Genomic DNA, 16,986 nt, shown 5'->3' with positions numbered 1-16,986 from the left:
TTCTGTATTTTGACTGTGTCTTCAGCTGAAAGTGTTTTTTCTTTTTTGGCGATATTTTGGAATTAATTCCTTCCTAAAGGTCTACACCAAGTGAAATGTGCAATGATATACTCTACAGGTGAAATATCCAAATTTTTGGCATGTGTTCATGGCTTGGCTTATGATGAGAAGCCAAAGTATCAAGTGCTCAAGAAAATCCTGATGAATGGACTGGAGTCAAGTGGAACTTGTTATGATGGCCCTCTGGACTTTCATGCTGCAGCCGGCATGCAAAATCATTGCACTGCTAAAGCCTCAAAAGTAAGTTCTGGGATTATTTCTGACATCTGCTTGGTTGTTGTGTTTTCTTTTGTAGAAGAGGAAGTAGTTTAAGATCTCAAAATGAGACTGACAACAGCAGTTTTTACCTTAAATACACCATGTTTGTTTATTTCTGTTTCCCTGGCTTTGCTAAAACGTGGGATGTCAACCCTTGAGGAAGAATTGTCATGAGTCCTTTTGACCTACAGCCTCTCACTTTGAAGTGATAGGCTTGTGGAGTATGATTTACTTCCAGGATGATGGAGAAGTCAAGGACTTGCTTCTCAGACATTTTGAAGATAAGTCTGAATACCAACTTTTTCCTTGATTCCAGATTAAAAGCAAAGTTACCTTTATCAGTGAAAGCATTTAATTAATTTTCTGTCTTTCAAACTGTTTTTTGTCATTTACCTTTATACTCCTGCAGCCACTAAGGCAGAGAAGACAGTATTTTGGGATTTTACTCTGGTATTGGTATGCAGTGCTGTGTGATGCACTCACACAGAGTTTTGAAACTGACAGCTTGTGTGTTATGTTTTCCTTTGGTACTTTAAGTCTGGTGCTATACACTTATCAAAACATAGGTTTATTAAGTGGAGGTAGAGGTAATTAGCAGTCGTACTGCACATTGCTATGAAATGTCCGTCCCATCCTACCTTTGCCTCAACAGTCCCTGTATTCAGAAGCCCTGTTTCTGCCTCTGCAGTGTGTTCAATAAGGCAGGGTCAGGGTATCGCTTGTTTTTAATATTTCTGGTGAACTTTGGACCATCACAAGTGTACATGAGCCAAGAATGCAGGATGCAAACTAATGTGACTGATACGCTGCTAGATGAATGGTGATTCAAGTATCAGTGCACAGATGGTTCTGATTTGCTGAGTTTTGTAGCTGCTACAACTGAAGACATAAAATATCCTTCTAGTCATAAATTAGCTCTTTGGAAGCAAAACCTTGGCACCAGAGCTTTACAACCTTCAATTAGTAGGGAAAGAAGTATTTGAATGACTCTGGTATTGACATCTGTAGGCCTGCACAGTAATCATTCCTAATAGAAGAGTATGTCTGTTTGAGGGGGTTTTGCATGGCTAATTAACCACCAGTGAGAATATGTAATTTTTTCATGATCTCCTGATTGTCACCTTTCTCTCATGATACAATTACATTTTATTGTAGCAAGTGCCTCACAAATCAATTGTCAGCACTATTTACGTATTATGGAAGGCAGAACAAAAGTTCATGTTTAATAAAAAGGCACTGGGTTTTGATCTTGGTAATTACAGATACTTATTTTAGCAATTTCATTGATTTTCCTGTTTTCCTCACTACTTCTAATAATACCAAAAGTGACTTCAGTGACAGTATTTGTCTTGCTCTGATGACAACCACTTTGTCTTCACTAGCTTGTGAAAGTTTTCCAAACTGAACTGATATCATCAGGGAGCTGTAAACTATCTCCAGCTGATCCAGTTGGATCTCTACAAGAGTCTTCAGTTTCATTGAGTCAGATACTAACTAGTAAATCTATTTTCTTCTTGTTGCCTGGCCTAAGACTTGACTGTATGCTGGTGTAACAGATGATCCAGACCTTCCTGGCTGTAAAAGCTACTGTAGCATTTGCTGTTAGCAATCCATGAATGCGGAGTGTCAGTTAGTTAACCATCCTTGTGCTGTAGGACTATGCAGAGATTGCTTTTGATGGCCAAGAACAAAAATCACACAGATGTCTGCATATTACCAGATCTTGGCATCTGTCATCACTTTTTCAGAGAGGATGTAATGATGAGTGTCTTGATGCTTAGGACAGTAAGAACACCAGCACTGCCCCACTAATTGCCTATTTTTGACCAGAGTATGTGGCTTTAGCCTGTTCTGCCACTTACATGTGCAAGGTTCCTGTAACATTCACTGCAAAACAGATGCAAGAAGAGAATCTCTAGGATTATTCAAAAGACTTAAGGAGCACCTAAATACAAGTAGAGAGAGCAGATAACTGAACTTTCTCTAAATTTATTGTTGTTTTTAGAATTTTTTTTTCATTTGAAGTTACTGGCCGTGGAAGCTATACAAGGCCTAGTACACTTCGCTGCTACAGCCCTGACAAAATACTCGATTCCCACTGCATCTCTTCAGGGCACTGTCTGTAGTTATCCTAGGTCTGGCTCTTTTAATCTCTGCATTCTCTTTCCACCTCTCCTTTTATTCACCCAATGGTTTCTCCCATTAAAGAGGCAACCTAAGAACAGTGGGAGTCACTACAAACAATCCACTGTCTCCTCACTTCTTGCTTACAAGCAGAATCTGACTCCAGATGACCTGTCTGATTGCACCTGTACCAGTTTGGTAAACATGAAAAAGGTCAGTTCTTTTCTGAAACCCAGTAAACATCCATGAGTACCAATAAGGGGTAGCACTAACTCCTTGACAGTGATGTGAGGAGGAATTGCTGAAGAACATAAATTTAAGGTGCAGCTCCTTGTATTTTGGCTGAGCAGTTCTATCTCCTGTATGTATTTAAATTGCAGTATAAAAAAGCAGCCCATTATTTTTTTGTAGCCACTATGGTCAGATACAGCTGCTGCACAGAGGACCATATGCAAACATTACAGTTAGAGTTATTGGTGTGCCAGAAGTACCAAAGGTATGTGGCATGCAGCCAAGCCTGCCACTTTTGGCTACATTTGTCTTCCAAGTTAGAAAAGCCAATAACAGACATCATTTGGTGCTTATAGCAGCACAGGAAAAAGCTTGCATTAAGTCACACAACTATTCACCATGAATTCTCCATTTATATTTTGAAAGAGTAAAAGAACATCAGCCTGAACAATTAAATTAGATCAAAAGAATTAGTGATTCCCTTACTTTGGAGAGTTTTGTATTTGACTCAGTCCAGTGATATGAAACACATTCAGCTCCACTTGTTAACTAAACAAATGGTGAGTTATTTGGCATCATTCCCAGTAAAGGTTATTAGTGAATGTTTTGAAATATACAGCTCAAGTTTACTTTACAGTGTATTTCCCAAACAGAACATAGGTTTAACTTTGTGCTGTTTGAAGATGATAATTCAAATGTTGAAAATAATTATTTTGAGAGAGATAAAAGCATAGTCTCATTCACTCTTGTCTGTATGAATTAAACTTTTTTTCATATTTCACTCCACAAAATTTTTGTCTGTGCAGCAGCAAGTTCACTTACCAAAGCCTGTGCAGAAGCAAAAGAAGGAAGGTGAAGAAAACATCTGTCACAGCAAAGCCTGTATAGGGAAAACAGGCAAACTACTGCAAGATGAAGAAAAGCCAAGCAAATTTACCAGGATGCCTCACCAAAAAGAGCCTCAGCAGGTAAGGATTTAGGCCGCAAAGTAATGCATGGAATCTCCTGGTCTGTTAGGCTACCTTGTGGAATGGACAAGGAAGAAAGCACTTGAAAAAAGCCAGGAGCTATGTCTCAAACTCCAGAAATTGGTATTTGCTTACTGCCTTTCTATTGTTCCAAACATAAACCTCAAGAGATTCTTGTAATCGCTTGGCTCAAATGTGACAGGTCCAAGTATTGGAATGATGCCTGTAGTAACTTTAAATGCTACTGAATTCTTTGCAGCATACAGAATTACTGCCTCTGTGTCAACAGGTTTACTTACCAAAGCCTTCACCAAAGACAGTGCAACAGAAGCAAATTAAGGTGAAAGAGGAAGAACTGAACTGCCTAACCAGGTCCCGTGCTCATATAATATGCCAGCAGTTCCAGTCTGAAGAGAAGCCAATTCAATTTTACACTCCGATGCAGGAGACTGATCACCCACAGAAGGTGAGGTTTTGGTGTTACCTTAGAACAGTCATGGCACCCTGTGAAAGAAATACCAGCTGGTCTAAAAATAAGAGGTTAAAAAAAAAAAAAAAAACAAAACAAGCTAATTTACTTCAGCAGTTCCCTTTTCTCTGTAGTGGAAAACTTCACAGCATTCTTTAATGCTATATTCTTAAGTTCTTTTTAATCAGAGGGTTTCAGTAGTTAACTGACTCACCTCAAATATTATTGGTAATTTACTGTGTAAGGGGATTGAATTGAATGTATTCAGTCCTACTTTTTAACTGTACATGAAAAGATAAAAAAATTAATCAAGGTTTTAATAAAAATAATGCAGAATAAAGTACATTTTGGTAATCACACTGTGCTCCTTTTCTATGGGGTTTATATTTTAACAGATTCTAGCCTGTTTCGCTTTCATATGTAAAAATCACTTGTTAAATGATGACAACTGCTACTAAGCACAAAAATGCAACTTTAAAGATAGCTTTATTATTAATGCCCAGTTCTTTGCTTCAAGCAGTCTGCTGATCACTGCCGGGAGTCTCTGGTACAAACTAGGGGGAGAGTGAAGCAGAAAAAGCACAGCTCTTCTCGAAAGCAGCAGGCAGGAAAGTGGTGAGCAGAACAACTTTTAGAGATATTTGGGCTGATTGCAAGGTAGAGAGAGTCTGAAAAGTCTTTGGAGTCCTGATGCAGTAGTGACTCAAATTAACTAATGCAACTTTGCAATATGAATATAGTCCAGTGCTACATCCTAGTCCTCAAATGTAAAACTTAAAAGATACTAGAAAAAAGAGGTAGCAAATCTCTCCCACAAATCTCCTCCCTCCTTTTATTTTGCATAAAGGCTAATGTAGACCTAAGAAAGTAGATCTGGAAATGGAGCTACATCTAGGTTTCCAACATGACAGAGGTAGAAAAAGATCCAGGGTATCTTCCTCTGATTCCTTTAACAGCAAGCACACAGTATGGACTGTAGATCTTGAGTAACAGGGATTTATGTTTCCCTCTTTAGTGGGAGGAAAAGTACATTTTTACAGAAAGGGACTAATCATTGGTCTAGAATTTAGATTGTATTTGTGTTTTCAGTCTTTTTAAAGGAAAAGTTGCTATTCCAATATGAATCATAGTGCTGCACCTATGTAGAATGGTTCCTGGTACTCACCAATTATACACAAGTGGGAAGAGTTAAAATGGATGTCAGATAACATTTGAGATATTCAAATGAGAAACTGGAGGAGGAAAATAAAAGGCAGGAGTGTCTTGGTTTCATTTTGCAGACTTCCTCTCAGTTCTTTTCAAATGATTTAGAAGATTAGTAACAGGAAGCTATATAGGCACTTTTAGAGTATTGAGGTTATGAAAATTGAGGAGGATTCTTCAGGGACAGTAGGGGACAAGAAAGTGGTTCATGGAGGAACTAGAGTGGTGAGAGGCTGTCAAGGACTCTCAGAGTAGTTCAAAACACTTTGATTCAGCAACTGCCTGGAGTAGTTAGCTACAGGCACCTCACTCTTGAGTCAGACACTGATAGGATGGCTGCCCTGTTAATCAAAAAGGCTAAGACAACTGTGAGAACTGATAAACTGGGAAAGAGAATGAGGAAACCAGAAGTAACATCTAGAAAATAATACAAAAAAAAAAGAATGAAAAAAAAATATGAGGAGCAGCTTCTATGTTGGACATGACAGTATCATACTGAATTAAAAGAAACAAGACATGTCTGTTCAATTTGAAAGAGGAATAAATCAGGAAGTATAAAACAGGAAGACAAGAAAACTCTATTAGATAAATACAATTTAGATGATGAATTTTCACCAAGAAAACAGTATTGCTAGAACTGAAATTAAGTGTGTTGTATTGCTAAAAAAATAATATCTTGTGAATGGTATTGTGCAAAAGAAACTGAAAGTGGCTAATTTTTCTAAGGGACAGTCCAAGTCTTGAATGTGAGAGAAATAATTGTAATGTATGGGAAGTCCTTCCAGAGATGGAGAGCAAAAGGTAAGCTCAGGATGACATAGCTTCTGGAGACTTAAAAACAGCCCAACTAGAACAAAAGTCACATGACAAGCATATTTACATTTTCCACGATAAATCAGGATAACTTCAGCTTCACTATGCAATGTAAAAACTGAACACAAATTAAGACAGCAACTCAAACTCCAGAGCAACATCTAGGGTTGTCAGGCTAAAGCTTTATTATCAGGAGTACTGTAAAGACTTCACGTGTATTAGCATTTTTTGGAAATGAGAACAATTTCAGCTGTCTTTACTTCAGTACTAAACACAGAGCATGTCTCTCTAGAAGGTCTGTAATCATACCTAACATTACACTCTTAATATACAATAGTCTTAACTTTGGAGTTTGCAGTATAAGAACTGTACTGCTTTCTCTAGGATAACAAATACTTTGATGTCATCTGGCCTCTGTTTTACCAGTTCACACTCACTTTTGTCTTTTTCCCCTGCAGAAAGACACTGCAAGACAATTACCATTTGGCCCCCAAGCAATATTCTCTGGACCCAAAAAGAAACATGACCAACTTTTAACTACAGATCATTCAGTATCACTGCAAGAAACAGTTTCTGACAGCACTAGTCCTTCTCTATCTGTTATGTTTAGGCTTGCATTTACTGATGAAACATACCACTACAGTATAGCTATGCTTGTCCTTCTGTTACTAATAGTACTTTCCTTGTATTTTCTTTGATGCATTGTTTCACTGTCCTCAGTGTTCCCAACGCACAGGCCATTCTTCAGAGTTTCTTCACTGAAGATTTCAGTGTTAGTGGCTTGAAAAAGAATTTTTAAATAATATTTGTCAATAGGTATCTGTTACTTTCCCAATCTGTACTCAATAACTCCTGTTTGTACAAGGCTGGTTTGTTTTACAAATGGATTCATTATTTTTGAAACTGGACCTCTGCTACAGCAACATTAAAAAAGGTATAATGCAAGACAACGCGGTGTGACAATTAATTCCTCTAACACCAGTATGCTGATGATGGGTGTGTGCTCATCTACACTGTTTCAGACAAGCTGCTGTTGAACACTGAATGCAGGGAAACTTAGTGTTTCCCTGTCTCTATGTCAATGTGTAAAAGACAGTAGCCACATTCTGTTTTCCAGCTCACTTTGTTATGGTGTTTGCCTTTTCCCAGCTACCACATGCTATTTAATTCAATCACTTACTTTCCTTGGCTTTCCTTACCTTGTTACAATAGGGACATTCACCAAAGATGACATTAAAACTATGTCTGCTAGAAGGAAGACCTTGTAGCCACTGCAAGACAAGGAAAGGGATTAAAATTCATATTTGTTTCATATAAAATTTAAGAACAATTTATTACCAGAGTTTTTTCCAAACAGTTTATTTAATCAACAGCTGGTGTGCAGTTTGCTTGTATAAGGACAGAGTGAGGCAGGTTCCCTTCCACAGGGAATTGTGGATCAGAAAAAGAGAGGACACAGTGACTGTTGAAGCACTCTTTTAAAGGGCTTTGCTTCATCTGAAACTGAAGCAGGCAATACTTGTTTTCTCGAACATGTGCGTTAATAAGCAAAGTTTGTCCCATTATGTACTCTACCTCATACAGGCAAGCCCAGTGAAAAGGTTGTCCACATCGGGGCTCATCACACACTTGATCTGGAGTAGCACCACTGAGTCGATAGGCATAGCAGATTCCACAATCCTTAGCAAAATCCTTGAAAACACAACATGGTTTAGCTTCAGTGTGAATGAAAGGAAGCTAACACAGGAAACAGGTTCACTTCTGCTTTTGCATTTTTTTTTACTTAGAATTACTAAGTAATTTTTGCCTTCACCCCTATGGCATAAAAATGATGTTAGTTGCCAGCTACAAAAGACTTTACTAGGTAATATTTTATTCTCTCACTGAATTATGCCTAGTTTGATAAGCACTTTCATATTCCTGGGCCCCACTGTTTCTTTTTTATTAAACACAATGATTTGTCATTACATGGGGACAGCAGGCACAAGACTTCAGTCAGATGTTAAGAATTTCACAAGCAGAAGCAAAGCTAGTAATCCACTCTTAGAGCAGTATCAAAAATTAATTCCCAGTTAGTTTGAAATGCACCAGTATTTGGATGGCCTCTTGTTCCCTCTAAGCAGCTCTACCTAATTAGAACCTGAGTCATCAACATCCATAACAGAATGTTTGGATTTTTCACATCTTATTAGCTACTCTGGAACTTCCTCTTTGCTTTTTAATAGCGAAGCCTGGTATTAATCGCCTTACTGCAACGAAGGCCACAGGGAAGTGTGCACCTCTAATCAAAGGTTAACAAGCTCTGACAATTGTTGCTTGAAGTTCAGAAGTCCTTATGACAATACATTAATCCAATTACCTCTCTTCTAAGTCTCTTATTTTTGCTGATAGTTAGAAACTGACCATTGAAACTTTACTTACTCAGAAGTAAAAACTGATAATAAAGAAAAACTTACACTTTTTTCTAACACAGCACGTGATGGAAAATCAACATCTAAGAGGTCTTTCAAGTTTTGTAACAAACTGATTTCTGGATCCCTGGAGGTGGGAGAGAGGGAGGAGAAAAGTCAACAATAGAAATGGCAAATACCATTTCTGTTTCAAACCTATGTCTCTAAAGATGCTTACCATAAGTGCATGTTGTTGTTCAGCTTAGTTCTCAAGGGGTTAGCTGCTGCAAAAAATGCACATAAATAATTACATCACCTTTAGGATCTTCTTTGCTTCCTCACCCAATTTAACACCTCACATCTCAGCACTGAGGCAGAAGGCACTGGTTCGGGTTTTTAATTCAGACAATGACTTTGTTTTCAGTGTAGGGAATTCATTACACTAAAATATCTTACTGTTGAAGATATGATTGTGGTTAACTTAAAAAGTTGGAAAAAGGTGTGGGACAAAGAGTAAAAGATTTAGATATTTTCAAATGTAAGTAAATTAACTTTTTGTAAAAAAAATTACATTAAAATATACAGCTGAGAAGCAGCTGTGTAGGACACAGGATTCCCTCTAAACTGTGAGAGAAAAGCACTGGAAGAAAGTATCATTCACACAGCAAAACAGCATGCTGTGAATTTAGGCTGTTAAACCCCCAATGTCTGCTGTGTAAAACTCTCCTGCACACGTATTCAGCTTAATTCCTGGCTCTGCCTAATTAAAAGTTTACCCCAGGAGTGTGACACTGTTCACACTGGTACCTGCTCACCAGAGATCAGAGGCTACAAGGAAAATAAATGGTGTATGTCTGCTGCCTTACCATGATCTGCTCCAAGAAAGTAACACTCAGGGAGCATGCTTGGATGCTGAGGATCTACCTCTATATTCACTGAGACATTGTTCCCTACAGGGAAAAAGAAAATCCATCTTAAAGGAAGCTTTTCTTAGCAGTCAAGTATTTGAAAATAGTAATGTTCTCCTTTTTTAAAAATGTTTTAACTTGGTTAAGGCTGGTTTTTATGGTGATAAATAATAAAAAAGTTGGTAGGTATCCAAAGTAATTGTGTAACGTATCAACAAATATTTAAATTTTAATGAATCGTAATTACAAATAACAACTGATTAAGAAAACCTGCCAATCTTGCATCTTTTAGACTAGCCCTAACCTTAACACTAAGACATGCGTATGAATAATCAAACTCTAGCTAGACAACACAATCCATTTGAAGTGAAAAACAGAGAGGCAATTATTAATTCATTACCTTTTATGGTCAAAAATGGAAGGAAAAAGACAATATTAAGCAGTAGAAGCCAGTCCCCTCCACAGCATTTTCCTGGACTGAAACAGCAAATATTTTTCTTTACAAGACACCCCATCATCCTATTGTAAGGGGTAAACTGCTCAAAAACTTTCTGGATCCACATTAAAAACCTCACAGCAAATTCTCTTCTAAATAAAACTACGTGAAACGCAGCATTTTTTGTAATTAAGAGGTATGTTAGGTGTAGGAAGATAGCAAACCTTTAACAACTTTTGAGAAGGCTGTGTTTTGTCTTTGAGTTGGAAAGAATGTAAACACCTTGTAACTGAAGAGAAGGACTAGGCAGAAGGTGACTGCATATGTTGAGAAATTTGTTTGTCAGTGTTAACCTATTGTATGCTTTGCTTGGACCCATGTCAGTGAAAGGATAGCCAATTGGGATGTGGCAGCTCTGTATTAGAAAAGTATGTAAGCTGACTATGTAACAGAGTAGTAGGCTGATGCTTAAGCTCTTGCTTTGCTAATGCTTTTGCTTGTGCTTAGTGTTTTGCTTAGTTGCTTAGGCAATAAATGCTTTTGCCTTTCACAATAGTCTTCTCGACTTGTCTTCATCTGGAAACACCATAACACACAGCCTATGAGAAGAACACGACTGATAGAATTATAGTTAGGCTCACCGTCCTTGAGGAAACTGGAATGAATGAAATCAAAGTTTAGTCCTAACTGAAGATTGTCTGTGACTGACAACAAAGAGCTCAAAGACTTGTAGTGCCCTCCGCTGATCTGACACGAGGTGCTTTTTGAGGCTTTTCTTTCCTTTTCATTGGTCTGTGTCAAAGTACAGCTGAACCAAGATAAGGCCACTCTGACTGCACACACACACAAGTATTGTCCGACCCATGTCATTTTAGCCAGTTGCTGAACTACTTCTGTCCCTCCCTCCACCCCTAAAGAAGGAGCAGCAACAGCACCCCACTAGGTCCATTTCTTCTTCACTCTGCAGGCAATCAGCCTTTCCACAGGTTCTGGGGACAACCTAGGTCTGCTTTGGTCCATTGTACATTCTTAGATTTCCACAATGTGTTATTGATATTTTGGATTTAAGCTAAAAATTGGTACTCTTCTCTCAAAGATAACATTCTTCCTGCCCCAACCCAGTATTTCTAACCTCTGGCACTGGCTAATGTCTCCTTCACAACTGGCAGACAACTCATCCTATATAATAATTAAGAACTTAAAATGCCAGACATAAGCATATGAATTAAGACACTTTTCCAGATGGTTAACATTGCAAACCTCTAATTTTCTTTTATTTCTTTATCCTTTTCACATGCACCTTTAAATGTCTCTCTCAGCTTTGACTCCACTCCACTATTCCAGAACAGGACTGATCACAGGTAATTGTTGAAAAATCTGGAATTTGTAAATGCAGTAAGGGCTTCATCTGAGCTCATTTTTCTGGAGTTACTGGTTTCTGACAGTTGTGTTTGTTTTTTTATCAATACACACTACTTTCCTGCAGAAACTTGCTGTTTATGTAGCATGATACAGTTGTAATTTCCTGAACAGGTTCAGCATTCTGTGGAAGGTTGTTTTGTTTAATACACAAAATAATAGTTGTGTCTTGGAGGATTTAAGTGGTGCCTTTCATCTCCCTAACTCCAACAAGCACCGTCTGATTACCTAAGCAAATCAGAACAGGACCCCTTTATTTTCTGTCCTACATCCACTGTATTCCTTCAAATCTTGCCATACCTATTGCAATTCTCCTTGTTGTGGCACTCCGTGTGGGGTTTTCAGGCTCAAGCACCCAGGTCTTTTCATCTATCTCATCCATGGCATCCCAGAATTCCTTCAGTGATTCTAATGCTGCCAGGAATTGGTTATATATGTCTAGTAAGGAGCTCTGAGACAGGAAGAAATTTAAACAGACTGGAATTAAAACAAGACATGTAAAAATAGCTGCATCCTGCATACCTGTAAATTCTCCAATCCTTCCAAACTGTTGATACACATATCACACCTGGATTTGATAATGTTTTATACTCCTTTTCAGAAACCTTTTCTGTAAATTCTTAGTAACTATTAATTTGCATTCTAACTTGTAGCAAACTGCTGTAAAAATACAGTAAAAGAAAACAAAAATCATTACCTACTACTAAACTTCTAGATGCTTTGTCTGCTTCAGCTGAGCAACACAGCAATGGTGCCAGATACAAACACAAAGAAACACCCACAGACCTAAACCATCTTATTTATTTTTAAAGACTCAAAAAATGTAATCTAAGAATGGCACAATTAAACTCCAAATTAATCAGTATAAAAATAGGTGCTTAACATTAGACTTCAAGCATGTGAATAGAGTAAGAGAAGGAGAAACCATCTAATAATCAGAGGATTACACTCACAGGATTTCAATATTTGAGAGTGGATTAGATGGAATCAGAAAAATCTTTCATTATACAGGACGATATACAGATCAGCAATGCAAAAAGAAGTCTTTGTAAAAATCATCACTGAGCACAAAAGAAGTAACTATTTCTACAAGTCAAGTTAACATCTTTCCAAGTGCAGCTGCACAGACAGTATAAAACATGAATTTAGGGAAATGAAAAGGGGTGAAGGTGCAGAAGAAAGACGAGTTGCATCTGGAGTGATGGCCTGTACAAGTTTTGAGTTTGTGTAGGAACTGCAAAGTGTAATGAACAGAGCAGTAGGAGAACAATGAGCCATCAGAATGTGGCTTATTCATGGGGAAAGATGAAGCTATGACAGGGGAAAAAAGAAAAAAGTGATGGTGTCAAGAAACTAGACAAAGGCAGCAGTGAAGGGAGATAAAGGGTGAGGGCTAATGTTTTGAAGACAAACTCTTTAGGGATAAGTTGTTCTCTCAAATTTGTTGGTAGCAGGAAACTCAAAGTTGAAAGAGGAATCTCTTTGGAGCACCATAGGGTGTCCTGAAATGGTTTACATGGAACACAAGTGAACAATTAAATGCATGAATAAAAAGCAGGAAGGGTAGAAGAAAACCAAGAACACTGCTTTGGTTTGGATAAAAAGATAGTCATGTCCATTTTGAAAACCAGAGAAAGATGTCATGAGGGCCATATTTCCAGCTATCTTTTGGCCTGGGGTCAGAAAGAAAAAGGAAATGAAATGTTAAGTTCTTAAAGAGCTATTTTTCTATAAATAAGACAAAATATACATGGAACAGTTTTCTTTAGTAATTTCATTCTTCCTTTTTCACCTGGACAAAAATGTGTGACTTCTATGAACATTCTCAGATGAAGAAATACGATTTTTACACATAATAACCTTTTATATTTTGCACATACATATTTTAGAAAGAAACTGTATAACTTGGAAATAAAATGCTCCATTTTTTACTGCTGTTATTAAATTATATTAAAGTAGGAAAGCACTTAAGCAGAGAAGTGTGAATACTGCCAATCTCAAAATGTAACGCTTATTATCTTTAAAAGCATTTTGTTACTTTTATAATACCTGAAGTGATATAATAGTGTCAGTCACTTAACCACATCTTAGAGTATAATATCTTCATCTTAAGTACTATTATTTCCAGTATTTTAATAATTTTCACACAGTCCTGAAATGCAATCTTTTGTGCTCTGATGACACTTAAATTAATAGCATAATTTTCTGGTACTTGCAACAGTTGCTTTCCATTTTGATTTTTTACATTTTCCTATATCACATACAGATAAATCCTCTAATAATCATTTTTATCTTTATCTTCCGGGAATTCAAAGGGTTTCACTAAAAAAAAAAAAAAAGAAACATCAAGGGATTATAATCCACAGATAAATGTTCAAATCCAATTAATTTTAATACTAATTGTAATTTTCCAATGATGTTCCTTAGAAAGGTAGTTTTTTTTTTTTTGTTAATGCACTGTTCATTTATCTTATTTGTATGCTTCATTGATATTGCCAGCTGTCTCCTGCTATATACAGAAATGCATCCATAGCTATTTAAATACATCATGTACTTGTCATGCAAACCATGAAAACTGTAACATTTCTTTTGATTTGATTAACCAACTAGTTTTTGGTCACTGCCAACACTTTAGAAAAGACTGCTATCAGGCTTTCTTTGTCTACACTACACCAAGACAGCTGTTAGTAACAGCAAACAGCACTAACTCTGTTTCTTGGTCACCTGTGAACAAATGCATTAGAATTTGTATGAAATAGGTCTTATTTTCCAAAGAATATTTGACATCAGAATTCAAAATAATCATCACTGGCTGCCTAAATAGCACTAACAAAGCCAAACCAGCTACTCCTTCCTCCGTACCTGTACATTTCCCAGCTTATCAGGCAAAATATCCACTATAAAAACAAAGAAGTTTAATCTTTCAGAGCAATTCAAATCAAAATGAAGATATTCCTAATGCAGAGTATAAGCCTTGCATTTTATGTCTAACTGCCATACAAGCAGCAGTGACTAGCTAGCAGAGGTGAAGAAATACTCATACTGGAATAGTCACAACACCTTAATGCAGGTTTTTGTGCACAAGTAGATAGCACAGTCTGTTCTAACTCGATCACACAGTACTTCAGGGTTTTTCTCCCCTCTACGGGATCACTGACCTTCAACACAGTAGCTAGAAAGTGATCTGTCTGCAAGTGATCTGTCTGCAGCAGTGCTCCTGGATCCCTAGGCTGACAAGGAATTACTAAAATGGGTGCAGAAGGCACTCGAAAGGGTGTGGTCCAAGTTGGAACACTGCACCTAATTCTGACCACACCTCAAGTAAAGCCCCAACCATAGCTGAGGCAAAAAGGTTTCCAAGATGAGGAACAGAGAGCCCACCACTAGAGAAGGTCAAAACGTTTTACTGGTTTGGAATAGTAAAACAGCATTAAGAGCAGATGTGATAATTAACTGCCACTAAGGCTGGTTGAAGGACCCAACAAACATGAATTCATACAAAACCAGCAGCTAGCTTCCCCTCCATTACAGCACTGAAGGCTTTCTCAGGACTTACAGTCCCAGGACACCTTAATTTCCAAAGGGCACATGGTAAGTTTTTGACAGAGACAGACCAAATGATTTATGATCCCATTCCCTTCAGCTCTCTGCAATGACCGAAACAGCAACAGAGCAGACCAAAGACATTATCAAGCTCATCATCAAAACCTATTTTCAGATTAGATGGCTTCAGTGAGAAAAATAAAAATAAGATTTGAGAAAATATTAGTTTGGAACACTCATCTTGAGATCCCTTCATCTGGCTTTAAGATGGTGATGTTTAGAGACCATAGCTGTAGCTTTAAACACTTAACACTTACCCAGATTTTTCAGCTTTCAAGTTCTGAACACGGAAAACAAAGAATGCAATTAGAGATGACTTGCAAAAAGTCACTGTAAGTGACTTTCAGCACAGACCATTTTCTCTCTCAACAAACCATATATTCAGCCTCAAAGTCCTAGTTATGCAGAGCTCCGAGGCAAAAATCTGATTCATCCTGATCAAGCTATACCAATACAGTCCTTTGCAGAATCTTGGCCCTCCAAACTAACATTGCTGTTTAGACCAATCTTAACATCTGAAATGAGCTGATTGTAGAGACTGGCTTAAATTGATTATTTTACAAGAAAACAGACATGTAAACATACCAACTTTGTTGATAGCCCAGCAGTGTTAGAAAACTTTGTGCACTCAGACTGTATTTCCTCCACTGATTCCAACATCGGGGCAAAAAAACCCACTTACTGTGGTCAGCAAATGTCAGGTACTTCTGAGGGGAGCAAGCTTTCTTTTCTACTAGGAAAGAGTTTCCTGTAGTTTCACAACATTGTTTCCATTTCTAGATTGCATTCTCATCTCCATGTCATCACTTGTAGATTCTTACACCAATTCTTCCCTTAGTTTGTTTCTTTATTCTAATTCAAACACTTTACCACGTTCACCGCTATTGCCCATACACTGTTTCCTTCAATTAAAGGAATAAGAACTAACTCTAATTTTGGTTCTTATTTCTAGAGCCATAAAGGCTGGGAAGAATAAAGAGGAAGCCTTTCAGTAACTAAAGAATTGCCATATGCCAAATTTCAAACACCTGCTCCAAATCCTGGGTGAAATAAGCATTAATCAAATGATAGGATGAATGTTCTAATTAAATACAAGACAATTTATTACAACCTCTGCAAAAAAATTATTTTAAATAGTCTTTGTTCTGAAATTTTTTGCTAAAAATTCTTCCCAACAAAATCTGCTTATCCAAAATGAGAACTGCAAAGCCTCGTAATGGAAAAAGGATAGTAGCCTGAACTGTAGGTGTTGTTACCTGCATGTGCTTTATAAATTCATGGATAGAATACAATTTAATAAAGTGAAGTCATTGGTAAAGATGATCCCTTTTCCAGCCATCTAAATAATTTAGCATTCTTTAGGTTTGTTTGGAAACTGCTTATTTCTCACAAACAGTAGTGTAACAATTTCCACCCTCCCTAGTACAAACCAAACTGAGACACAACACTCTGAAATCTTTATAAAGCATCTTCTCAGCCATCCCCATTTTTTGTATTTATAGATGTCTAAAAAGCTGGTGTCTGTGAAGTTACTTTGCTAAGAAAAAGCACAATTATGATGCATTTTATAGTTTTCATGAGCATAACCGCATAATACTCTCTACCTTCTGAATTTTGTAGTACTGTTTCATTGTCGGCTGGCTGCATGACCTCATTAGTCATTAACTTCCATGCTCATGACCTTCATGTAGCCAGCCAGGTGGGCAGTGGTCAGTAAAGAAAGGACACCCTAATGTGAGCGCAGCAGAATGTAGATACACAAAAACTGCAGAACCATGCTCACAGTGTATGCTGAAGTGTGGAAACAGCATATTTGTCTGGTTGTTTAGAAAAATTTAACTGAAATAAGTAGATGTTCTTGCACTTGTCATTGAGAAGCACTCTGCATTTACTTGGCACTTACAACAGTAGCAGCAGCAGCATTGCCCTTGGTGCTGATTTCTTACTGCCCTAAAATGTCTCCTCTGAGCCAGAATACACTGGCTGTTGCTGGTCATGCTGTGAGACACCTGCACTGGCTACTAGGCTTGTCATGACGCACAAAACCCTACCATCTTCAGCTTGACATTGTGCAAGTTATAATTATTCATCCAAATGAATATGT

The 16,986-nt window shown here is 37.5% G+C and overlaps 2 protein-coding genes across 3 annotated transcripts in view; one reads left to right on the top strand and one right to left on the bottom strand.

Annotated features, from left to right (window-relative positions):
* The window catches only part of VRK2 (VRK serine/threonine kinase 2), a 43,635-nt gene extending 36,773 nt beyond the window's left edge, over nucleotides 1-6,862 (top strand). Inside the window, exons 10-13 of the mRNA XM_054383872.1 lie at nucleotides 119-300; nucleotides 3,483-3,641; nucleotides 3,931-4,107; nucleotides 6,585-6,862. Of these exons, the coding sequence (XP_054239847.1) occupies nucleotides 119-300; nucleotides 3,483-3,641; nucleotides 3,931-4,107; nucleotides 6,585-6,824 (758 nt within the window). The 3' untranslated portion in view covers nucleotides 6,825-6,862. The remainder of the gene's footprint in view (nucleotides 1-118; nucleotides 301-3,482; nucleotides 3,642-3,930; nucleotides 4,108-6,584) is intronic.
* The window catches only part of FANCL (FA complementation group L), a 30,245-nt gene continuing 20,106 nt past the window's right edge, over nucleotides 6,848-16,986 (bottom strand). The window contains exons 8-15 of one of the 2 annotated variants that reach the window (XM_054383874.1): nucleotides 16,124-16,138; nucleotides 11,580-11,730; nucleotides 9,383-9,466; nucleotides 8,755-8,800; nucleotides 8,583-8,664; nucleotides 7,702-7,818; nucleotides 7,326-7,397; nucleotides 6,848-6,906 (exon numbers count right to left, since the gene is read on the bottom strand). In XM_054383874.1, coding sequence (XP_054239849.1) covers nucleotides 6,871-6,906; nucleotides 7,326-7,397; nucleotides 7,702-7,818; nucleotides 8,583-8,664; nucleotides 8,755-8,800; nucleotides 9,383-9,466; nucleotides 11,580-11,730; nucleotides 16,124-16,138 — 603 coding nt within the window. In that variant the 3' untranslated portion in view covers nucleotides 6,848-6,870. The remainder of the gene's footprint in view (nucleotides 6,907-7,325; nucleotides 7,398-7,701; nucleotides 7,819-8,582; nucleotides 8,665-8,754; nucleotides 8,801-9,382; nucleotides 9,467-11,579; nucleotides 11,731-16,123; nucleotides 16,139-16,986) is intronic. The other variant, XM_054383873.1, reaches the window with a different exon arrangement.

The sequence above is a fragment of the Indicator indicator genome, chromosome 9 (genome assembly GCF_027791375.1).
Source record: "Indicator indicator isolate 239-I01 chromosome 9, UM_Iind_1.1, whole genome shotgun sequence".
Taxonomy (NCBI): Eukaryota; Metazoa; Chordata; class Aves; order Piciformes; family Indicatoridae; genus Indicator; species Indicator indicator.
The sequence above is the reverse complement of the archived record's forward strand: the minus strand, read 5'-3'. Positions and strand labels throughout refer to the sequence as shown.